This window comes from Geospiza fortis, unplaced genomic scaffold, assembly GCF_000277835.1.
Source record: "Geospiza fortis unplaced genomic scaffold, GeoFor_1.0 scaffold171, whole genome shotgun sequence".
NCBI lineage: Eukaryota > Metazoa > Chordata > Aves > Passeriformes > Thraupidae > Geospiza > Geospiza fortis.
The window spans coordinates 2746039-2771242 of NW_005054313.1; the positions used below are offsets into that span (position 1 = coordinate 2746039).

Here is a 25204-nt window from a genome sequence, read left to right on the forward strand (position 1 = left end):
ATTCCTTCCCCAGAAAGATGCAGAGCCTGAACCTTAGGGGTTAATCATCCCATATTAATTAACTAATAGTGTATTAGCTAAGACAGCCCATCCCAGAGTTTGCTCAGATCTTGAGTCACAGAATCTTCCCAGAACTGTTCCCTGCTGTTAAATACTAAATTGTTTTGGCTTTCTCAGAATACCATGTAAAGAGAATTTTCTGGTGGAAAGGTATTCATGGCTCTGTGTTGTTTACTTTCATGCTATTATATTAGTTCATAAATGAGTGAATTCATGGCAGCAGATTTACATTCCTCATTTAAATCTCTGATGACTTGTGTCTTTAGGTCTTAGCTGGCATAACTCTGAGTCTTTGTAACTGAACATCTAAACTGCTTTTTACTTTACTTTCTGGATGGCCACGTACTCATGTTCAAAAGCTGGCTGTGGTTCTGGCCTTATTAGAGAGTGTTTGAAGGTCAGGCCAGCACACAGGGTATGTGGCAAGTTTTCATTTTGGTATTCACTGGTTTAGTGACAGTCTGGGCAGTGTATTGGTAAAGGAGGCATTTGCTTGGTGTTCAGGTGCAGGAGGTGAATGATTTTACTGTCTTCAAAGAATAAATTTGCTGGAAATGAGATACATTTTCTTGCTCCTGGTACAGCCTGAATATTAAAATGGAGTAAAGGACTGTGATCCTTTTTCTCACACTGACAATCAGTTACCAACTGAGTCAGTGGATCTATTTGTGGAGGCAACTGCCAGCATGAATAAGGGGATCAAAATCTGGTCCAAAATTATTGCCATCTGACACCATTGCATTTGGGAGAACATATTTAAAACAGCCTGTGTCCGGGCTTTTTTGTTGTGGCATTCTTGTGGGGTAGCAACAATCCCAGTTACTGCTGTGAGGTACAAGTGGAATGGCCAAACTGGCCAGAGAAGCACAAGTTCACTGTGTCCTTCTGATGGGGTTTTGAGATGTTTCGTTCCTTTGCTCTTCTTTACTTATCAGGAATAACACTGGTCAGGCTGCATAACAGGTTTGGGGGCCTGTCAGCATTGAAAGCATAGCATTTAGGGCTTGGTACAATGTAAAAGCATTTTGTACAAAAAATGAAAACAGAGTATGTTTTTCTGTCTGATTTTCTTTTCCTGCAATTTGAGGCATGCTAAAATTTACCCTTCAAAGCAAAAGATAATATTTTTTAGAATGTGTCTAAGTATTGCACGGTAAAAAATCCTATGTAAAAATCAAATAGTGCCATAGTATATGGTGTAAGGAGTTGTGTTGTCTGCTGCCTTCAGGATAACAGCACTGCTGGCTAAGGACATGGGATATAACTCAGAGGAAACATAAATGTCTGAATGCAAGTTGAGATTAAAGCAGCCAGTACAGATGAAATATTTGCAGCTCTGTGTACACTGAATCCTGTAACCACTTTGACCTCAAAGGAACACGGAATAACAACTATTGTACAGAGCAAGTAAACAATTATCCTTCTGCCCATGCAGTTTTACAGTACAGGATGACTGAATTAGTTGCCAGACACTGTTAAGGAAGTAATCTTCAGTGCCAGAAAAACAGACAGCAGTTTGTGGGTTTAGTTTTGTTCCCTGCTCTGTTTTCTGTGTGCTGCCACTGATAACAGAAACTTTGCACTGGAATCAGTCAGATCCTGCGCGCTCTCCTTTGTGTGCAGCACAGCCCACGTTGTACCACAGCTCACAGTGAGGCTGAGAGACTCGTTCAAACAAAGATGTTTGAGAGTTGTGTTTCTGGAGAGACGTGAAACCATGGAGACCAGGGGAGGTGCTCGGGCTGCCGCATCCCCGAGCTGCGGGCAGGGAGGGCTCAGCCTGGCCAGAGCCCCTGCGGCTCTCCCTGCTGGGGACAGCGACCTGCTGCCCTGGGGCACCTGGCACTGCTGCCAGGAGGGGAACATGCCGCTGGAAACTGAGAAGAGCCTAGAGGATCACTTGCATTATCTGCCTCTTTGTTGTCCCTCCCGTGCCACAGCAGCTGTGTCTGTGACACAGTGTGGAGGGGAGGTGTTCACGTTCCCAGCACCCACGTAAGGATGATCATACCCAATCTTCTGGACCTAGCCCAGGAGAGAATTGTGGTTAATAATTGCAAAGTTTCATGCTCCAAAAGGACATCTTTCTGTACTGGATCTGAGAGTTCCAGCACAGGAAGCAGCTGTGTTACCCCATCCTACCTGTCAGTGCTGGGCGGCCACTGCCAGTGGGAACCTCAGCAGAAAGCAGGGTTTGATTGACTGATCATGTGTAATTGTTTAATTGGGTGTCTGAGTCTGAAGGGAAAGGAACAGCAGTGAATCCTCCCAAAGCATCTCTAAGATCTCCCTGACTCTGAAACAGGAGAGAGGCCTCTGAAGGGTGGTGTGCTGGATGGGCAGCACATGCTTTCCCCTTTTGGGGGAGTCAGGGCTCTGGTAGTTCCTGTAAGCCTGAGCACTTGATAATAACCCCTGATTGTGTGTCCTTAGCCAGGATATACCAGGATCTCCCACACAGACAGCACAGGTTTCCATTTTTACTCTTGACAAAGCACTTGTCGTAGGAGAGAACTGCACTGACCAGACAGGGAAGGCATTGTTGTGTTGTAGGAGAAGGGATGCCTTGCCCAGAGGTGGGTGGTCATGGTGCACTGCATGCTGTCATGTTGCTGGCTAATGTAACCTGTCCCAAGGCCATCAGGTGAATTTTGCCATCTCTGTTCAATTGGAGGAAACCAAGACTTGTATCTCTTGCCGTGATCATGTGAGGACAGTCTGATCCTGATCCCACTAATGTCAGGGAAAGCAAGGGCTGACCTTGACTCACCCGTGGGAGTTCCTTTTCTGTCATCACCTTACAGTGAACTGGAGCCAAGCCGTTTCCTTTTCAGAAGCAGCACTTGGATCCCTTAGAGATGAAAATGTTTATCTTTGCTCATGCTTGCTAAGCTTTCCTGTATCTGAACAAGAGGGTGTTCTTGTGGCTGGACATCCAGGAATGCAGCAGTGCCTGAGCTCCTGCATGAAGCCCCTCAGTGATTTTGTGCAGTGGAAAAAAACAAAATGTGGTTGTGCCTCAAGCGTGCTACAAGATTTGTAATGGAGTGACTGGGGGAAAAACCCACCCACATATATTCAATATTACTGAATATAGCCCTAAATGTTTACTTTTAAACTGTGCTCATTAATATTTGTAGTGGTATGTTCAGTTGATGTAACAAAGCAGTTTTCTCTAGAAAAAAATTTGTTTGAACAGACCAGGTGGCTGCTTGTACCTGTGACTAAGTCTGGAAATATAACATCAATTGTATCAAGTTTGATGCAGCATGCTATTTCTTGCATTAAATGTGACTTCTTTCTCTTTCTCTTTCAGACTTAACCAACATAATGACTGCTGAATATTAAGGGAAAACACAAGAAGGTTACATGTTTGGTTGTCTAATATTCTTGGATTTGATATGAGTCACCACATCTGTTCATTAGTACCATCAACAGCATCCCAGTTTGTATGCACATTATTCACATTCCTATCTGTTGTGTTTGCAGAAATGACATTTTTACCCTTTTTTCTAAGGGTTAATTTTTGATTTTCATATTATTTGGTTGCATGAAGTTGCCCTTTTCCAGTGGCTGAGGTTTATGAAGATATCGCATACTTGAACGTGTTTTAGATTCCTTTTCGAGACAGAAAAGGCATAACTCCAATTTATATCATTCTAAATCAACATTTTTTAAACACAACTAAATCTTAGAAATGAGTCCCCTCCATACAATGCTACAATAATCTTCCACATACAGACATAATTTTAAATTTTCCTATATCCATTCTCTCTTGGGTTTTGATCAGTTTACAACATGAAAGAAAAATTCTTCTTCAGTTGAAATCACCACCAAGTTCAATAATGTAATAAAATACCTTTCCTTATTAGAAGTACCTAGCTAGTTATACTCTTAATACTTCTCCAAACCATGATGTAATGTACACTATCTGACTTAGTTCCTATATGTGGAGTTAGTGAAAGTCTTTTTGTGTTTCTTTAGATTAATACAAGGATTTTTCCAATGCCAACACAATTTGAAATCATTCATTTGGATGCTTTCCATTTTTAAGCTTACTGTGATATACAGCCCTATGGGAAACCAAAACAAAACATCAATTTTAAATAATGAAAGGCTTAAAAAAGGATGCTGTCATTCTGGCTTTTTTTTTCCTTTTGGAAATAGAACTAGACTAGTAAGTAAGCATTCCAAATCCATTACTCTGTGTACATTATTGTTGCTATTGTGATAATAGAGATTTTTATTTATTTTTATGCCAGCTTTTATTGTGAAAACATATTTAGTCTGGTTTTATCAATCCTTGTTATGCTTGTCCTTTGAACATCTTTTGCGTATTCAAGGTTTGTAGTTGATGAGTTTACTGTAAAAAACTAAAAAAAAAAAACACAAGGAAAAAAACCAAAAAAACACCAAAACAAAACAAAAAGGAAACAAAAAAAATGTATTGTTTTTACAGAATAAATTTATTGGAATGTGTATTGGGAGTAAGGTTTGAGGTTGTAAGCAACTAAGTTAGCGTCATATTTGGCTTCATACGTGTAATAATGTGAGGTATTAATGTAAGTCAAGTATTAAAGCAAAACATTCTGTTAACATGAGTTGACCATAATAGATACAAGTGCAGGTGAGATCTTTATTTTTTCTGTACTTTGCCTTTTCTGGATAACAGGAAGTCATTAAATTCACCTTGAATGTATTCAAAGTTTCTTTCCAGACATCAGAAGTAACATCAGAGGCTCAGATACCTGTCTGTGAGCCAGCACGTCCTGTGACAGCCCGGCTGGGTTTGTTTCCCTGGGAAGAGGCACTGGGATGGAGCTGTCCCAAAGCCTAAGGAGCTGCACCAGGGATGCTGGGTGCCAGCAAGCATTGCCTGAGGTGTGCTGTGGTTGTTTTGGCCCTGCCTCTTTGGCTGGAGGTGTAAAACCTGGGGCTCTCCTCTGACATAGCAGTGTTAAGCAGGAGAGTGTTACAGCCTGCATTTCTCAGTGCTCTGAAGGTCCCTTCGTGCAGGGTGCAGCACACAGGCATGTCAGCTGCTTCCTTGTTACTGATTAGACTTAAAAATAAAATTCTTTCAATCCAAACACCAAGAAGTCAGCAAACCCAAGTAAAGTGTTTCCAGTTAAAACGTATCAGCTAGTTTCATCTGTGAGAAAGGCACTAGGTGTACTGCTTTTAATATAAATACACATAGAAGGCATAGAAATAGCTGTAATTGCAAATAGAAACGTAAGCTGCCCAAACCAAGGTCGCTGTGTTGGCTGCTGCTTGTTTCTGAGCCAGCAGCATTAGCAAAAGTAGCTGCAGAGACACAGCCAAAATCCCTCCTCTGAAACACACGAGCTCAGAGGCTCAGAGCCCTCTGTGCCTAGCCCACAAGTGCTGCTGAGCACCTGCTTGGCTTCAAGCAGGTGAGCAGTCCTGGCAGAAGTGAATCCTGAAGAGAATTAACAAAACTATATGATTTGCTTATCATATATGGAGTCTTACCATAAGAGTTGATTGCTTCTTAAAAGATTTCTTGGGATTTTTAACAAGGTCGACCCACAAGACATACTTTTTGACAAATAAAACATGTGCATGTGACAGAGTTATGTATGTTAATTTTTCATGCTTCACAATGCTGACCTTCATGTTGTGCAGTAGCTGTGTGCAGGGACTGCTAGCACTGCTATTCTTCAGCGTGCGGAGGCTAAACACTGACATCATTATTATTATTTAACTTCATGCAGTATTTCTAAAACTGTCAAAGCAGCTTACTTAAAAATAGCTGTGGGAACTGGCAATGCACTGCAAAGTCACAATGTTGAGAAGTGGTGCTGAAGGCAGTTGTCTTTATTTTCCCTTTTTCAGTAGGATAAACAGAGCAGCCCGGCGACTACACAGTTGTGCAATTTTACACATCTTACACGCCTCTTTTGGGTTCCATCTGAGCACTTCAGTTACATCCCAACCCAACTATATACATAGCCAAGGACAGGAGCTGGAAACAGTTCTGCTATTCTGGTTTTTCTTCTTGTTTTGGTTTCATGAAAAACTCTGGCTTGTTGACACACCTGTAAGCGAACAGCTGAGGAAGAATCCCATACATTATGTTCAATATCAGGAAAAACTCTTTTGCTTCTTCAGGGACTCTGTAGATGTAAGGAGTTCGAGCATGAAGAGAAGCACCAATATGGGAAAATTGAGCCTGTGGTGTGTATATAACACATATATTAAAAAAAGGTAAAGTTGATGTATATTTTTGGAAAGATGGCATAATCTGCGTGCAAGTCTGCATCTCCAGTGACATTTTCCAAGCCAGCCCTTATTCTTATTCCAGAATTATCCATAATACTTTTGCACAGTGGTATAAAAATACAGTCTAAACTAAAATCATTAATATCTTGGTGTATGAGGCATAACTGGAACCATTGGTGGCATGGTAGGAGGTTTGTTTTATGCACATGGTGGCACTGATAATTTCATCAGGTACAGGATTCCACCCTGGCTTTCTGGGTCATAATTTGTGCTAGAGGGTCCCCAGAAAAGTGGCCACTGAAGGGCACATCCCTGCAGAGCCCAGTCAGGGCAAGGGCTCTCACCCACCTGCCTGGGAGGGCTGTTGGGTGTTTGGCATCACTGGGGGCAGCCAGATACTCGCTCTGAGTAAAGTTAGAAAGGAGAACCTATGTTAGTTCTGGTTTGGACTTCTTAATCTTAAACCCAGATTGTTCCAGATTCTGATCCCACAACTCCTGGTGATTTCAGAAAATGTCTGCAATATTTGGGTTTCAAGCTTGGGCTGGTTTGAAGTATAAATTGAGCATACAGTGAAGGTTATAGGCACAGACAGGCTTGCTGGCCTGAAGCATATTTTTAGCATAAACAAACATTTAAAGATAGAAGTGTCAGGATAGTCGGTGTCTTTTGTTTCCATCTGTTACCTGCTATTTCAAGCCACTGCTCATTCACATTAACTATTGTGTGTCTGATTTTTTTATTACTATTTAGTTAGCTAGCAGTGGAGGGGATCTGAGAAGATGAACATCAGTTTGACCATAAGGAGAGCACTGAGACACCAGGATTTTAGGAACACAGAGGAGTACACTATGGCCAAATCACATCCTCTGTTCTGGAGTCTGTTTGGCCTCAAGTAGAACATGGTTCTGGTCACAGCAGAGCAGAAGGGGAGATAAAGTGCAGGTGTTTCAATACACCACCCCAGCAAAAGGTTAGGCTGAGACCATCCATCAAAACAGAAACAGAAATTGGTTTCAGGTGATTCCAACCACCTCAACTGAATTGGGAGAGCTCATTGAGCAAACCTGAGCCAGGAAACAAAGTAATCAACGAAATCAAATACAAACACACTTCAGCAGAGTGCCACTTAGCATGTTTCTGTAAATAGCTATTGCACTGCAAACAGATGTTCAGGGGCACATTGTCAGCAGCCTTTTTCTATCGGCCTGGTAACTCACTCTGTCTCTTGCAGCCCATTCATTCTCACCTGCCCAGGCAGGCCCTGCCTGTGGCACCTGGGTGGGCCCGGTGCCACCCCCTCGCTGTCACCCCTCCCTGCCATCCCCTCTGCCATCCCTGCTGGGGGAGCCTCCTCAGCCCAGGCAGCCAGAGCAGCCCAGCAGCAAAGCCCCCTCATAGCACAGGGCAGCAGACTCCCAGACAGACAGACAGACGGACAGACAGCTGCCAGCAGGAGGTTTGGGCTGTCTGGTGGTCCCTCAGACACTGAGAGCCCCTGGGTTGCATTTTAGAGCCTTGTCTGGGGTGAAGAAGCTGCAAAGCTGCTCCTTCTCTGTGAGGATTGTGAGGCCTGCCTGCCTGCGAGCGTGGCCAGCTGTGCTTCAGAGTAAGTTGATTGTCAATTTCTCACAATCCACAGTAATCCTTGTCAGAAGGAGCTGTAAGGGGATGCTTCTGAGAGACCCAGAACTCCCAGAGCCCCCAAGATGCCTGAGTATCTAAGCCTTACTGTGTGGTCTTGTCTCTTAAAGGAGTTGTGGCACATTAGTGAGCTTTAATTGTTATAAAACCAAAAAGCAGCAACATGATGTCCTGTCTGTAGCCTACAAAGATTTTCAGTGGTTAATGATGCACCATATAATGAAGTTATTGTTTATTAGACTTGTTTTTCACTGTAACACATGGCTTCTTCGTTCATTACCAAGGAGGATATAATTTAGGTCTGTAAAGTCTTTTTTTTTTTAATTTATTTGATTTGCCTCTGTGAAAATTGTGTTATGTCTTTAATCTCCTGTGTTTCTCTTCCATGACTGTTCTCTGCTGCTACTTTTTCTTTTTTCTTTTCTCTTTTTTTTCTTACTTGGAGCAGGGGATATGTCTTAAAAGCAGATGCCTCGCTCACCAGTGGCCCAGTGCTGCTCTCCCTTCAGGCAGACTGGCACCAAACCCCTGATTCTGAGCTGTCAGTCCCTGCAGAGCTCTGTGCCTGTGTGCAGTAGGCTGAGAGAAACCTTGAGTCTGCTGTGTTACCTCGCTGTCATTGGGGTCTCTCAGCAATTAAGCCATTCCTTGGTGCTTTCTGTTACTGATCCCCTCTCTCAAAGTGGAGAATTTGGAGGCTCCAACAAACCCCTGAGCCTTGGCTGAGAAATCAACCAGATGAGATGCTGCAGGTAACCTCCTGAGGTAGCCTTACATGCCCAGCATGTCACCCCTGAAGCCTCGGCCACTCTGCTCCTGGGCACCCCCAGCAGGTGGAAGCTGCTGGCAGCTGCAGTCTGGGTCTGCCTGCTTCTCACTGACCTGCTTGTCTCTATGGAGCAGTCTGCACTTGGGATTTTTACATTTTTTGCCTTGTTGCCTAATGATAGGCAGTATTTCAAGTATTTTTTACCTTGCAGTTAAGGACAGAGGAAAGACCCAGAAAAAGGTTAGGAGTCCTTCTTCATTCTGTGCCTTCTCTCTAAGACTGACTAAAATCAGGCAAAGACTGTAACTTTGGAAGGGTTTGGACCTGGTCTCATGAGCCTAACAAAGCCATCAAATAGAAGGGGAGTAACCTAGAAAAATACATCCCTTGGGTTTAGGGTCTCTGGTAGACAAGAAGCACTGCAGAAAGTAGCCACAAAAAAAGCAGGGTTATGGAAAACACTAAGAAGGAGTCGAGGTAAACTTTCTACATTTGCGAAAACAGAGAAATGGGCTGCAGAGAGTTGGTGAGATGATTTTGGCTAGTAGGGCTGTGGCTCTTCATCCTTCTCACATGGCTCACTTGCATAGGGAAGTACCAATTTCATTAAGTTCAGAGGCTGTTCCAACCTTTTTATATAATCAAAGCTCCTGGTACTTTACTCATGTGAAATTCAAAGAGCTCCTCCTGAAGCTTCAGAAAGTCTAGTAATTATTGGTTTTGGAGTCTGAATGTTAGTAATGGAGTTGTTCCAGCTGAAATTTTCAGAATTTGTAATTCTGAAAATCAGTACATGTGTGTCTGTGTGAAAGGCTAGTAGGCACTTTGGAGGTTCTTAGTTTAGATGCATCACATGGTATTTTGTGACTTGTTTTTGTAAAAAGTACATCATAATGATAGAAATAAAAATAATTCAAATCTCCATGTTCCCCATCTGTAGGAGCAGTGTTCATTCCCAGGGAGCAGTGCCCACTGCTTCCACCATCAGACTCTCATCTTTATTGGACCTTGTGTGTGAGAGGAAGCAAAGTGTGTTTTGGTAACTGCCTGTGTTTTAATTATCAATTAAGTGTTTGAACTTAAGGTAACAGTAGGCAAATCTGTAAATGTGGTTTTTACCTCAAAATGACAAAGCACCCAAATAATCAAGAAAGAGCCCTCAATTCTTTGTAACGTGCATTTTACATCCCAGGTTGGTCACACTTTACCAAGTCGAATCAATTAAATCATGTGCACTTGGAGGATAACTGAAGTTCATCCTGCAGTGCATTAAAGTCAAAGTGACAAAAAAAAAACCCTCCTAAATGTCAAGAACTGTTTTTTGAAGAAAGATAAAATATGAAGAGAGAACAGCAACATAAAGTTCTCTTAAGCAGTTTCTGTCAGCCCACAACAGTTGCTGGTGCCAGGATGAGCTTTAAATAGTGAAATGGGAAATGTTGGGTGTTAGTCTAATGTGTAAATGAACATCCTGAGGCAGAACTACAAAGAACAACAGAGGGGTTTTAGACTTCAGCAACAAAGTTTAGGTACAAAAGGTACAAAGGACTGTTAAAAAAAAAGGTGATTATTTGTGACAGGAAATATACAGAAGGGGGGAAAAAAACCCCAAACCAACCAGACTGGGAGGCTGAGCTTTCTGGTAAGTTTGCAAGGTTGTGATAGTAAATCAGAAGTCAGAGTGTGGCAACTTTCTCTTGTGTTAAAAAATCTTTGAAGGAGTGTTTTTTTCCCTGATTGTCTGGGCAATTTATGGACCCTGAGTAATCTGTCAGTAGAGGAAGTTCCCAACACAGCCTTGCCTACTTGGCTAGCTTGTGCTTTTTTTTTTTTTTAATTAGATTTTGGCCAAACACAGTTGTACAATATTTATGGTACCTTTTGAGCATCTAAACTTCCTCATTAATGTTTGCCACATTCTGTTTTGATATCACATGATAGTTCAAGATTCTCTATAAACTGGTAGAGAAGAAAAAAGGAAGTCCTATTCTCTGTGATAACTGCTCCCAAATAGAAAATACCACTCCACCCTTCTTATTGGGCAGTTAAAGTGGGTTGTAGTTTGTATCTATGATTATCTCAGACCCAAGGAACCAGGTGTTGGTTTGTGTTTGTCTAATAGTGGTGTTTGAATTACAGTTGTTGCTGTGTCCCTGTGTTGTCGCTATTGTGGCAGGATTATCGTGCTTTTGTTGTCTGATGTTCTGAGCACACACATTTCATTTCCTATGTACAGAACAAACCAATTGTCCCTGTGTCTCATCTGTTTAATGCTCATCTGTCTGTCATAAGTCATTTACTAGTTCCTGTTGAATTGTTTTGGTCAGTCTTCTCATAAGCATCAGCCCCATTTAGTAATTAACTACAGTTGTTTATTTAAGAGAACCAGGATGGAATGAGTAAAAGAAAAATGATCATTGTCTGCTGTTGGGAACACAAACACTTCTGAGTGTTACTGTGGTTTGTGGCCCAGGAGGTTCCCCGAGTTCTCTCATCATCCCCTGATATTGTACATTTTGTGTGACAAGGAGATACTTTTTCTCTTTATATATTTCAAACTACCTACTTGACCAACACATATTATGGAAACAATGTATTGTGCTGTTGTGTTGTGCTTGGGTTTTGTTGGGTTTTTTTAGGATTGCCTGTCACAGCTTTAAGATGGGCTTCCTTCATGATGCCCACTAAAGAGTGCATGGTGCTTAATAAGGTTTAAATGAGCCCAATAAAATCATTGTGTAGAAGGAGAGAAGTCTGCTAAAGCAAGAATGTGGTCATTAGAGAGTAGTAGATTTGATTATTCATTCCCTTAAATTTAGGGGTTTTTACAGATATGAAAAGTGATCTGGGTTACATCAGCACAAAACCTACATGGGAAGATCAAGCCCTGGGCCCCTTATTCATTCCATAGGTCTCTACTTATTATAATGTAATTTAAAAGTGAGTATTTTGCAAAGAAATACCTGAGCTAGTCCTCCAGCATGTATAAGGGTCAAATCAGGCATCCAGGAGCAGCCAGGCACCAGCAGGCCATACAGAGCAATCACATAGTATGGCACAGAGTAGAACATGTATGCCAGCATCTGCAGTTCAAACACAAATATCAGTTCCTTTGCAGTGTGAGGGAGGTGCATTTAAAAATCAGTAAGCTGCTCACTGAGAAGTTGAGGCTACTCAAAACTACACTTCTGGCAGCAGTGATTCCCAGGCTCTTTTGTCACACCTGGATGCTATTGACTGGACCCAGCTACCCTAGGGTCTCTGCTGATATGGGTGGCTGTTGTCTCCTTGCCCCATCCACACACCCTTCATCCAGGACACGTATTCCTGCCCCTCACTATCTTGAGACCATGCCAAAGAGCACAGCCTGGCTTAACTCCTTAACACAGGCAGCCTTTGTCAGGCCCTGCTGCACTCCCAGCTGGGAGCTGTGGGACACAGCTCTCCCATGCCCTCCCTTTCCCAGGAAGAACTCATCCAGCAGTGACACTTGCTTTCTGCTCATTTCCTCACCCCGTGTCCTCTGACTGCTTTGGGCCCTGTCCCCGTGCAGCAGCCAGCTTTGCAAAAGAATGTGAACATCAAATTCTGCAGAACTAAAGCACAACATCCCCTCATCTGCAATGATTTTTGTATGCAGTGCCCTTTTTCAAGAGTGTGTCCCTGGGGATGGAAGTGCAATGTCAGCCTAAGGAATCTAGTCCTACTGCACCCCTTCTTGCTCCATAATTCCAGACTGAAAGTCTACTTTGCCTTTCTAAGGACGGGAAATGAACATTAAAAGCACACAGATCATGGGCTGTGTTAAAAGAACCCTGAGTAATTAGGATGTGTAGCTCCATGTAACCAATTTGAACCTAAGTTAAACTTATCATAACAAGGAGTTGGTATCCTACAATAGCTAGAAATGGTACTAGAAAATACCCTTTAACTTGCCATGAATGATAATTCCCATATTGATCTTGTCATCTCTGAAACCCATGGCTTCATCCTTGTTTACAAATCCCTCCTCCCCAGTCCCTGGCAGTGCTTTACCTGGAGCTTGGGGTAGGCAGCAGGATCCTTTATGTAGGGCTCGTGCAGTTGGATGTACAGGCGGCACAGCTCCGCCGGGCAGTCCAGGGCAATCTGACAAGAGGTTTTACAACTTCCAGTGATCAGTTTGTTCTGAAACCAACCAACCTGGTGTTACCAGCCCTAGGGTTTGCTCTGCAGCACAGAGCTTGCAAAGGTGATCCATGTGATCACCAAAAAAAGGGGAAATGCAGCCTCCGCTCAGCTGCTGCTCAGGGGGTTTGTGAGGAAGGGCTGGCAGCCTGCTTTGAAGATTTTGACTGGGAGAGACTTTAGCCAGTTGGCTGTGCTGTTGTAAAAGTATAATTGCTATTGGTTTGCTCTGATGAATAGCCTTTGATCCCACCAAAGGAACTTTCCAATGGAAAATTGCTCTAAGAGTGGAAACTTCAGGATAAGCACCCAGTTTTAGGATAGTAAGCTATAGATGTAGTCCAAGAAAAGAGGTGCACTGGGACAAGGCAGCAGTGCAGAGCAATGCATGAGACAGGTGTTACTCAAAGTAATAATTTTTGAAAGTAGTAAAGGAGGGGTTATTGGATTTTACATTCCTGTAGGAATAAAAAGTTCCAAATAAATATGGATAAATTGCAAAAATAGTTCCTTTTTGTGGTAGGCCTTAAAACTACTACAAAAAATTCTGTTCTAAATTGAGCTAGCAATGCATGTGAGCAGCTGCCCCTGGGCTTATCTGTGGCATCATTAATGCCTGAGCTACAGGGCTGAGCAGGAAGTTCTGCACAGCTCAATTTCAGGTGCCTTTGTTGTGTGACTCTGAGAAGGCAATGCAAAACTTTACAGTCAGTATTCCTCCCTGTTCTTTTCCAACATGGGCATCCAAGAAGCAGGTCTGAGTGAACTATAATGGATTGTGTTTTATGAACTTCTGCACAAAATTATGGTTCCTGCAGTTTACACAGAGATGTTCCGTTGATCTCTGTGTGTACAATCAAAGGCCAGTAAGCAATTCCTACTTGGTGAGGGAAATATATAAGGAAATTACCACAGTCTCAAAATCAACAAAAAAAATTCCCTGAGAAACAAGTGGGACTGCAGAACCAAGTAAGACCATGAGACCAATATTTTCCACAAATGAAATTACAGGTAAACCGCTTATTTAACCTGTATCAGTGGTGCTCTGAAGTAACATGATCTATAGGAAATAAAGCAGTCTGACAAATTAGAAGAAAAAATATTTCTGAGAGGCAGGTTTTAAGAGAAACAGGAGGTGAGAGAGGAATGTGAGTAGCACAACTACAAAAGGACAACTACAAAAGGACAATCTGCTCTAGGTAAATAAAATGTTGCTGGGTATTTATCATCACCTCCTACTTGAATTATTCTAGAAAGGATCAAATCTACAAATCAAGCAAGCAGGCAGTTATCTGAGATGCCTAAACATTTGAGCTGTGCTCATTGAATGATACACAAGTTTCATTTTGCTTAAGACAGAAAATGCATTAGAGCTGACAAGGGAATAGATTTACCTATGGCTGGATTTACTCCTGAAGGCATTTTCAGTTCTGCTTCCTTCCCTCAGAAATTTTGATTCAATCAACTATGCTTAGAGAGCAACCATTTTTAAAAATTGTCTCTTGGTAAGTAGAAACAATGTGTGTTGTTCACAACATGGATCTTTTTCTTTTCATTTTAGGTGGAAATGTTCTCCTCTATCTCATGCACTGTAAGCTAACTTGGTTTTGTATATAATTTTAAATATGCCTTACTGCTTAGTACTACATGAATACAGAATTACTTTAGTTGCTTTGTCTCCATGTTCTGGGCCATAAATGGAACAACAGACCAATGAAAACAGTTTTAGGTCATGTTGATTTCCTCTTGGGATGCTATTTACTCTGGTGGTTGTGCACTTCCTTTTGAAAAAGCATGCTGCACACAGCACAAAATGGAGAAGCAAAGCACCAACAGTTATCATATATAATTTATCCTTTTATATCTGAGGCCTGTTTGAACCCAAATGTTACAGGATTTCCCCTGACCACAATGTAAGTGCTTTTTCATACAGAATCAAATTTAAAAGTTCGACTGAAAATTGGCTTAAATTACTCAAATATATTCAACTCACCATGCCCCTGAATATGCAAAACCCCGTGGCCAGAATGAGGTATGCAGCTAACATTAGATCTATTGGTCGTCTTAGGAGTCCTTTCTTCTGCACTTCCTGAACCACCTGCAACACAGAACAGGGCTGGTGGGTACATCCTGCTCCCTGGCACTGCATTGCACTCCAGAGCAGCCACTGCAGAGAGGGTGGAGCGGTGAAACATCATGCAACATCACATCTATCCACTGATTTCAGAGACAGAAAGATTTCCACCTAAAAAGGCAACTGCAGACTTTATAGGATGTAGTGAGGAAAATTCATCTGAATAAACCCTAGAAATGGATGGATCCAACTGAAGCCACTCAATACATTAGTGTCATTTCAAGCAAACTAAATCAAATGAACACTAACTCTGCGATCACCTTAGGCTTTAAAACAGCATAACTTCTTCAAAATTGTCTTTCTGTAATTGGAAATAATTTGTTTTCCTGAATGTCCCCATGTAGAAAAGCCTTGGAAATGTAGGTTTGTCTCAGACATTTGAAGTTCAATCTAGTATGCTTTGTAAAAGGACTGGATCCATCTCATTATTAAATGCTGGTTTCCAGCAGCTTGTGACACTATTAAAACTAATGGACTATCACTGGCATAAAATAAAAGCTTTTCTGTGCCTTGTTGAGTCCTCTGCTGAGTTCAGTGAGCAGATATTGTATGTCAGTGTGCAGTGCAGAAACAGAGAATGAAATGTGTGTGTATGGAGTATGAGGAAACCCTTCCTCTTCTGTCACTGAACCCTGGGAATTCCTGGGGTGGCACTGAGGCAGCTCCAAGGCCTGGCTCTGATCTTGTGCCTCCTTTTCTCAGCACAGGAATCCCCCTGCTGCAGGGACAGAGAGGAGGGATCACATTCTGCATTTCCATGTCTAATGGGGAAAGTGCCTTGGTGCAACCAAAGGCCTCTCTTTGCCTACACAGCAAAACCTACGTGGAAATCATTTGAGCTACACTTTCTGTGTAGTCACAGACAAAATTATAAACACATCAGAGTATCTTTGTGTAGTTCAGAGGGAAAACTTCCCCGTGTCTATGTGTTACTCATTTCCTCTTCCTTTTTATTGGCCGTTTGTTGGCACGCAGGCAGCAAAAGAAAAACCTGATTTCCTTCCTCTTATACACTTGTACAATTGTCTCCAAAGTGCAAAACAAAAATTAGGATGCAGGGGCACAGTCAAAAGCACACAGGATCAAGATACTCACAATAAAGTTATTGAAGCAGGAGAAACAATTTTGCAAGCACAATGTCTGAGTAAATACTACAAGATCTGGATTACAGATTAACAGAAATAAGGCTGTGGCAAACATAAACCATCCCTTTCATAACAATTTTTTCTCTGATTTTCTTTTAAAGGATCTTTTTCAGAAAAAAAGTGGCACCTTTGATTTTCTAACACAAGTAACAGGTTTTGGCAGTGTGGTGTCACTTCACAGTATTCAGAGCACTGGTGTAGGAGTATTTTTAATATTACCTGCCAAGAATGCCTATATTCAAATATTTCTTCCTATGAATGAAAAAGGTCACTTATGGCTGAGTTGCAAATAATTTTCAGTTGTAGACTACTTAGGATAATGGAAAGCTGATATATTTTCTTTCCCTTTTGGACTATGTATGAAGCTTATAGATCTATATCATCTCCTCTTTTCAAATATTTCAATATTCCTCTTTAAATATTAAATGGATGTGTGTATTCACTGTGATCACAAAGCTACAACAGAACTTTGTGCTTAGAGGGTTTAAGACAAAGCCACTGTAAGTGGAAGCAACCTTGGGTGCAGTACTAGTTTGTGAAATTGCCAGGGTACAGAAAACTCACACTTTTTTCCTTTATGCATGCATGCAAACAAATTGAAAAGGCAAAGCTTAAAAAAAAGGAGAGAAAGCAGAAGCAAGAATTTGAAAGACAGGTTGCACTTTGCTGACTACTGAAGAGTTGTTTTTCCTTACCTTTCCTTAACCCAGCAAAGCCCCATCACCCCATGATAAATTGAATTACATGTTAAGAACACTGGCCAAGCAGAGCTGGCCTGCCACGGGCTCCCCATGCTCTGCAAACAGCACTGAACTCTGCCCAGATCCTGCAGCCCCAGGGGTTCTTTTGTGCAGCAAGGAAGTGGCCGGGCACACTTTGCCATTCCTCTCACTTCCAGGAAAAAGCTGTTTTCCATGACTTCTGAGAGGCTTCTCACGTCATCAGTTTTAGGGAATTGGAATAATCTCGTGTGCTGTCTGTAAAAGTCAGTCCCTTCAGAATTCACGTATAAATCTGAATTTGTGCATCAATTCTGTTAAAGATTTTTAAATTCCATTAAACTTTTCTGAGCTGATATACTTGCAGATAAATCTGTTGGGCTTTGTAAAGACTGCAGCAGAGCTGGAACTGATTCCAAATGAGGGCATAGCTCCATCCCACTCCCCTGCACCCCTCTATTAGAAAGCAACCAAAACTTGAATACCTTTCCTCTGCCCCCACAATGATTATTTTTTTAACTAGCAGGTTTGTAATAATATTATAGCAATGTATACCTTGGCCAACAGGATACACTTTGCTTCTGTTATTTTCATGTAAGTATTTTCCTATATACTAATAATAGCATGTTTAAAACCATTGCTACATTTTCTTCCTAAATCTTTTAATGCCAACTCTGAATAATTACAGTTTAAAAAAGTTTAATTTTACAGCTAATTCCAAATGATCTACTGATATGTTCAGGACTTACAATGATTAGCTCACTGATTAGTAGCATTAAACACAATTATTTCCTGGAAACAATTCTTAATTTGGGACTGAAAGAGTTGCATGAAAAATTCATGAGTAGTCACATTAAGATTTGAAGGCATGCTCAGATATGGAGCATAATTTACCTGTGAAGACTAAATACAACTTCTGAAAAACAAACAGCTTGGGTGGGCTATGAGGTCCCAGTGAAAGGAATCAAGGCTTTTTCTATAACCTTCTAGGCAGGGAAGTTTAGGTTTCCAAGAAAGGATTCATTAAGAAGTGCAATGTTAAATTTTCAGGTCACCAGCTTTTCCTGAACTCTCTTTTTGAAATAGAATATTAAATCTAAGTTTCTCTGAAATATATACTAAATTAAAATATCAAACCTAGGTAAGCAGTTTATCTCCTGGTAAGCCCAGGAGACATGGCTGTATTTCAGCAAGTAATCAGTCCATCACATATTTTCTATAATGTCTATTTCTGTAGTATTCTTAATACCAGGAAAACAAACTGAAACCTTCATCCATGCTCCACACAAAGGCTGCTCTCACTGATGTGTGCAGTAAAAATCTCCATCACTACCTTTAACTACACTTGATGAGTCTAAAGAAAGTGTTTCTGGCCAGGCATAGAGGCTCCTTCAAATGAATCACTCAAATGGCTTTGGGATGGGGCAGGTGGTTCCTGTGAGCCTGTGCAGGACAGCAGGAGGTTTAGCACCTGAAGATTCCTCCAAGTTGCCTTCCATAGGGATTTGCCCTCAAACCTGTGATTCTGTAGGTGTTCTTCAGCCCTGAGGAGAGATGAACATCCCTCTGTGCTCCTCTCTCCTCCTAAGAAGGGCTGGCTGTCTGGCTGTTGTGTTTCCCAGCTCTCTGGGCAGGTCTGTCCTGTCTGTCCTGCTGTCACTCTGTCTGTGCCACTCACACTCTGGCTGCCTGCTGGCTCTGAGCAGCCACCAATGCTTCACCTCTGTCCCTGTTTGCAGGGACAGAATGAACCTGACCGAGCCTCAGGAGCTCCTGTGATGCAAAAATATTAATTGATTCTATTGCTTACAACTGATGGGGAGTGCTGCAGCAACAAACTGGCTTGCCTACAGCAGCTAAGGGCTAAAAGATCTGTTCTGTGCTATGTACTGCAGGGGTTTTTTTAGCCTTTTTTCATAAAACAGTGCATAAACTATTAATGCATTATTTTGATGGCTCAGTTCATCTTATTACAAACCATCTAGTTATTTCAAAGGCAAAAGTCTAAAAAGTTTTGAGTAAAAATTTTTACGAATTTTTACAAGAAATGTGTAAAGAATTTTTGTATCAATTTATGTACAGGGTCTCACCTGTAAAATCTAATATTACAGAAAGCATATAAAATTTTTTTAAATTACATGAGATCTGTAAGCCATCTGCAGAAGAGTACTTTCATGCAGTGTTTCTACAGGATTTTGTGGTGCTTTAAGAAGCTGGTAAATACCATTATTTTCAGCAGCTAAGAAACTGAAACAGACAGAAATTGAATAGGTAGAGGTTAGAAACACAATTACACCTATGAATGGGTTCCTTACTCCAGACATGAGATTCTTTTGCTTTTTCTTTATTCCACCATGATGAAATATCCTGCAGTATAGATATTTTTGCAGTTTTCAAAGCCAGACAGCAATTGTCATAAGAGTGAGCAGTCACAGCACATTCCATGCTCACCAGGGACCTATAAAACCCACCAGAAACAGGCAGCTTGTTTCAGCTGCCCTAAGAGGAGCCAGCACTGAATTACCTTACACAACAGAATTACCTTGACTGGAGTGTCGTGAGCCACTGAAGGTTGGTTATAAATCCTGAACCCAGCCCATATGGGCAGGCAGACATATGGTATACTTAGGAAAATAGCAGGACACACTTTTGCTCCATATTTGCCTGTTAAAAAATTATTACAGGATTTATGAGAATTTGTAAGCTCTGTTGCAGAAGAATTGAAAATTATGCTACGTAACATCAAACTTGAAGCAACTGTGTTAATGTAAACAAACATAAAACATTAGAAATCACTGATGTTAACACACAAATCCTCTTGAAAATCACATCCTCAGCAGAAGTAGAGACACAGGTAAAAGAGCCCATGAGACAGGAAGCCATTTCTGAATTAGGGACTTTTTGAGAAGACAGGAGGCCACATCTGCATTGGGTATAGGATGGGACAGCTTTCAAACCTCTCAACAGAACCTGCTTCAAACAGAGACCTCGTTCTTTTTAAAATGGGAGATAAAATGTATCAGTTTCTTTATCTGATATTGCATTTATTTTCCAAAGGGCAGATTTCTCCCACAAGCCTGTACTGTGGACAAAACATTCAGAGAGCTCTCCTCAGCCTCAGGTAAATCAGGAAAATGTGTCTTTGACATTGGCTACTCTGTGTGCCAGAAAGGAAAGTGGCAGGCATGCTCTTGAGAGGCTTTCTAAGAGGAAAGAGGACAGGAGTCACATTAAACCTGCTTTTCTCTGTGGTGATCTATCCTCAGAGGAGGGAGGGAGCTGGGCTGGCCCCAGCCTGCACCATGAATATTCCTCCTCTGGCATGAAAAGCAGGACCAAAGTGACCTTCCCCAAAGCTGACTACAGGATTTGGACACATCAATATTTTTCTCAGCTGAGCATTTGCCAACTTTGCAACAGTTTAAGCTCAGCTAAAAAGGAAATCCTTTCTTGAGAAAGGTTTCACCCTTAATGGATCACCTGCCAGTAACACTGATGTCAATATTTTTATTGCAATCCTGACCTGTAACAGCACAGATTTATGTTAGAAATCTAGGAATGTTAAATTTTGCTTGAAAACAGAATAACTTCCAGATTTGACTTTTAAATGTGATTTGGGTGCCTCTTGTAAACTGTTGGAAAGTCAGACTTCTAAGCAAATTGGAAATTTTATGCAAAGTAAGATTTATATTTCTATGATACTGAGACATTATTGTCTCATTACTTAAACCTGGTTTAGATGAAAACATAATAGATATATCAAAACACAATTCTTGCTTTTTTTCTCCTTGAAAGCAAAGTAAATTTAAAGGGTTTTTTTTCCCAGTCTCCATCTTTTCTTCCTCATATTTAAATTTTAGAATATCTTGTATCTCTTTACTGATATACCTAAAATGCCTCTTTCATATTAATAGAGAAATGAACCAACACTGCACTAAAATATAGATAGCACAATCTGAATTTAGAAAATGTTTCACAGGAAAAAGCTGGTCATATAAATTACTTCCTTACCCACAATATTTCCAGGCATAAAGACAATGATGCTCATGATAATGGAACCCAGCCAGTAGAGACCAATGGTTCTATAGCTTTGTCTGTTAAAAAAAAAAGAAACAAGACATAATTATTGAACTGCTTCTAAAAATTCCCTACCCTAAATATTACAGTCATTGCTGGGGTTGTGTTTTACCAAGTGGAGGCTTTTAAAACCTGTACCACAAGTCAAGAGTGGATTGTTGGCTCTAAGAGGGGTCATGGAGAAATCCTGCATTGGTGTGGGACAAGGTTATCACAGGGACAGCACAGGCTCTGGGCATACTCAGTTATTTACTGTTGTGTCACTCCTCTGAAGGCTGACTGCACGAGTTTGCACATCACAGGCTGTACAAAACTATAAGACAATTAATAATTAATTTCATGCTGTTAATGCTACTGTTACCAGCAGGTACATTTGTCTCTGGAATTTAAGTGCTTACTCTCTGAAACTCTTTATTCAACAGCAAGAAGCATAATAATCTCTAGAAATAACCTCTTTTTCCCTTAAACTTCATGTCACTCTCTAACAGGGATGAGAGATCATCATGGCGCTAAGCAATGCATTTTTGCTATAATAAATTTTTTATTTGAAAAACAGTTTTTTTTCACACATGCTTTAAATGCGAATCCTCTTTCAGCTTTTAGCTAACACAAAGCCATGTAGATGTGCTACAGTCTGCTGCAGGGTGAAGGCAGGATGCATCTCCATGGGTTTTCTGGGCTTAGTCAGCTGAGAGGAAGGGTAACTTGGCAAGGGCAGAACCCTTGAAAGTAATGCAATTTCAACAGCGCTGCTTTGGCCTGCAACACGAAACCAGCCCAAAACAAAAATCTAAGTACTGCATGGAAAAGAAAGGCCTTTGTAGATGATGTGAGAATGCAGGGCAGGTGAGCAGGGGCCAGGCCAGACTCACTCCCAGGCAATGGCTGCCACCATCAGCAGGTACATCAGGTAGTGCGCGGAGCCGTCCCAGTAGCAGATGACGTGGCCGTAGGCGGTGTTCAGGTAGGGCTCCCCCTGGAATGGGGAAGGGAGAACACACAGAGCTCAGAGCAAGAGAAACAGCCCAGAAAGGACAGCAGCAAACAAGTTCAGAGCAGTAACCAATGCTCCCTCAAGCAGTGGTACAGCTTCTGACTGACAATGCACATCTCAGCTTCTGACTGACAATCTCCACATCTCAGCTTCTGACTGACAGCACACATTTCCCAGCGCAGAGCTGACCCAGGCAGGATCAGGCAGAACTGAAGGAGTTCCACATCTGCAATAAAGTGCGCAAGATGGAAACTCCTGTGTGTAACTGTCAGCTCTACTCTGCCACATTATGAAAATATGACTTTTCCATATTTTAGTGATAAAAAGCTACAAAATAAAGACAGATTTAGCATACAACAAATGCAGATATATTTAGCAGCCTACAGATCTACAGCAGTACTGAATATATGGATGTCAACACAGAACCTTGTAGGGTCCAACTCCTTTCACACTTAAGTTCATGGAATCTTTTCAATGACTTCAGTGACTTTCCTGTCAAGCTCTTACTGAGCTATTTTTGGTGGATGTTGATATTCAGCAGCCAGCAGATTCTGCTGAGTAGGTATCTGGCATCATCATTTTTTAACTCTACTTTAATTCCTTCTGGTAAAGTGATTAGGCAAAAATAAAGGAGCAATTTTGTTTTCTTCTTGGTAACACATTTTGGTGTGGTAACTCATCCACTCCTGAGTGCTCTCTCTGGTTTTCTGCAGTCATATCCAGGCCCTTCAATTCCCACAGAAGTTAACACAGAACTGGGTTCCCGAAGTTAACTGTAACAACAATGGAGCTGGAAAGCTACATTATTTCTGCCAAATGAGTCAGTAGGTTGCAAGTCAATGAAGGTTCTATCCATAACAATAACAAAGCAGGTCAACTACAAAATTGAAGAAGGCTGTTTTGAATGTGTGAGTGGCTATTTTTCTGTGACAAATACTACACCAAGTTATTTATACTGAAGATTTTATTTACATTTGTAAACCAGACTACTATTTACCTCTCTCAAGTAATGAGTCATGAATCCATCAATAATTCCATCCTGTTCCAGTCCAATTATTAGATTCACTACACTGGTAAAGGCAAACACAGCATAAACTGTAATAGGAAAAAGGAGAAAAAATTAAATTAATAAATACTTGGAATCACACAGTTCACTAAATTGTCAGGCAGAGATCTATTGAACTGGATGTGTCAACTTTGAGGTCACAGCTATTCAGCACACAATATGAGTTTCCCATATAGCTCAGGATTTTTAAATTAGTGGTTGGTTAACACAGCTCTCAGGAAGCTTTTCTGAGGAATGTGAAATTGTGTGGAGCTGCAGGCACAGCCTCCACGGAAGGTCAGTGTCTGCAGAAAGGACTGTGCAGCCTTTCCAAAATCTTGGGCACATGGAGTTTACAGCCTTGACTGTGAATGGAAAGGAGGAAGGACAGCAAAAAGGAGCAGAGAGGAAAACATGACTTGTCATTTTTGCAGGTGAGCAAGGCAAAGTGCAGGAGCCACAGTAGCCTAGAGCAAAGCCATGGGTGAGCCAGGCCACTCAGCTTTAGCACACATACCATAGAACAGGGGGTCTTTGGGCGGCTTCCTCTTGACAAGGACACGAGCTGACAGAGCAATGAGAACCAGAACCAGCAATCCAACTGCAACGATCACCCAGGAACTGCAACAGTATGGCAAAAAAAGAAGAATTTAAAAGAAAAACTAATCACCCAGGAACTGCAACAGTATGGCGAAAAAAGAAAAAAAAAAAGAATTTAAAAGAAAAACTGATAGAATTTTGCTTTGTCAGCTAGCTGTCCTCAAACTCACATACTCATAAAGTAACTTTTAATAATTTAAAATACAGATTTTTAAAGTTTGTTGCATAGTCTGCCATAGTATTCATCCTATGGTTTTGCAGAATTTATGTGCCGCTCTTTGCACATATGATCAGCTAAAAAAAGAAAATACAAAAATAACTAGATAAACAACATATCCAGAAACCTAGATTTGTCTGACTAAAATCAGTTTTCATACTAAAATAAACAGAAAGTATGGGAAAATTAAAGGGAAAGATGAGGATCAAACCCACAGAGATTTCAAGGCCAAAAAGGATCATTTGGGACATTTTATCTAACCTCAGTAATAAATTATCTACTCAGGAGATTACAAATTCAAAAATAAATCACATCAGTCTTGTGGAATAGCAGTAGCAGTGTGGGCACCTCTGATGGACTTGGGCTGATGTTCAGTTATGGAAATGCTACCAGAGAGCTCTCTGGCCCTACAGGGCAGGACCACTTGAGCAGGTTCAGTGACCAGCGCAGGTGGGCTCAGGCAAAAGGAACTTTTCCCTGGAGATGGAGCTATAATGTCACTGCATGGACAGCGGGAGTGGCATAAAGCACAAAAAATCTTTGTCACAAAGCAAATTTGTCTCCTTCTCCAAGAAAATGCAAGCTAGGGAAATCAGTTTAAAATTCTTTCATAGATCTAAGGGTGTAAATTATCTTTAGCTCTCTTTAAGGTAAGATTCTCTTCCTCAGTCTTCACTTGTGCAAGAGAAAAAAAATGAACAGAAAAAGTAGGTAAAGTCCAGAAGCATAAGCTAAAAATATCCGGTACATCATTTTATACATAGTACCACCCTGCATTAAGAAAACAAGTTGTGTACAAACAAATTATATTATGACAATATCAACCTTAGTGAAAATTGACTTTAAATTATTGCAAAGAATTTGCAAGACCAAATATTTCAGAAGATATACACACATACTTTCTAAGTCAGGATGAGCAGTACTAGCTTGTTGATTTATTTTATGCTTTGAATCTTCTGCTAGTCTGTTTTCCCAGTGATGAATTTCTTCATACCATTACAGCTGTTAATATTGCAGCGACTTTTCACTGCAGTCTATCAATTTGAAATAAATATTGGCAGTTAATCAAGTAAGTCACCATGTGTTATTTGACATTACTCTAGCAATGAGAAACAAAAATTCAGTTATGGGCCAGAAGGAGGGAAATGGGGAAGGAACAGATGTAGCAAAAAACAAGAAGCAAATATTTGTGCAGTAAAGTTGCAAAACACCCCGGGCTGTGGGATCACAAAATACCACGCAGACCTTTAAGTGAAGCAGGTTTTGCCATGAGGAGAGGCTTTCCTTTTCCAGACCTGCGGTTTGTCCCGGGATCCCGGCGCTTGGCAGGGCGAGGGCGCAGGGTCATTCCCAGCCAGGCGCGCGGGCTGCGGGTGCCGCGGGCAGC

The 25204-nt window shown here is 41.2% G+C and overlaps 2 protein-coding genes across 2 annotated transcripts in view; one reads left to right on the forward strand and one right to left on the reverse strand.

Annotated features, from left to right (window-relative positions):
* Nucleotides 1-5652, forward strand: part of HDGFL3 (HDGF like 3) — a 59808-nt gene extending 54156 nt beyond the window's left edge. Inside the window, exon 6 of the mRNA XM_031055893.1 lies at nt 3377-5652. Within this exon, the coding sequence (XP_030911753.1) occupies nt 3377-3382 (6 nt within the window). The 3' untranslated portion in view covers nt 3383-5652. The remainder of the gene's footprint in view (nt 1-3376) is intronic.
* Nucleotides 4205-25137, reverse strand: TM6SF1 (transmembrane 6 superfamily member 1). The gene is made up of 10 exons (XM_031056003.1): nt 25063-25137; nt 23518-23621; nt 22953-23050; nt 21834-21937; nt 20896-20978; nt 19427-19548; nt 14880-14984; nt 12755-12847; nt 11683-11802; nt 4205-6256 (listed from the first exon to the last, which is right to left on the reverse strand). The coding sequence occupies exons 3-10, from the start codon at nt 22971-22973 to the stop codon at nt 6065-6067; spliced, it is 840 nt and encodes a 279-aa protein (XP_030911863.1). The 5' UTR covers nt 22974-23050; nt 23518-23621; nt 25063-25137; the 3' UTR covers nt 4205-6064.
* Nucleotides 25138-25204: the final 67 nt, after the last annotated feature.

Coding starts and splice junctions, on each gene's coding strand:
- TM6SF1 (XM_031056003.1), bottom strand. CDS start 22,973: ATGACTCATTACTTGAGAGAG. Junction 14,985..19,426: donor CTCACGACACTCCAGTCAAG/GTAATTCTGTTG, acceptor TCTGTGTTGCAG/GTGGTTCAGGAAGTGCAGAA. Junction 12,848..14,879: donor TTTGCATATTCAGGGGCATG/GTGAGTTGAATA, acceptor ACCTCTTGTCAG/ATTGCCCTGGACTGCCCGGC.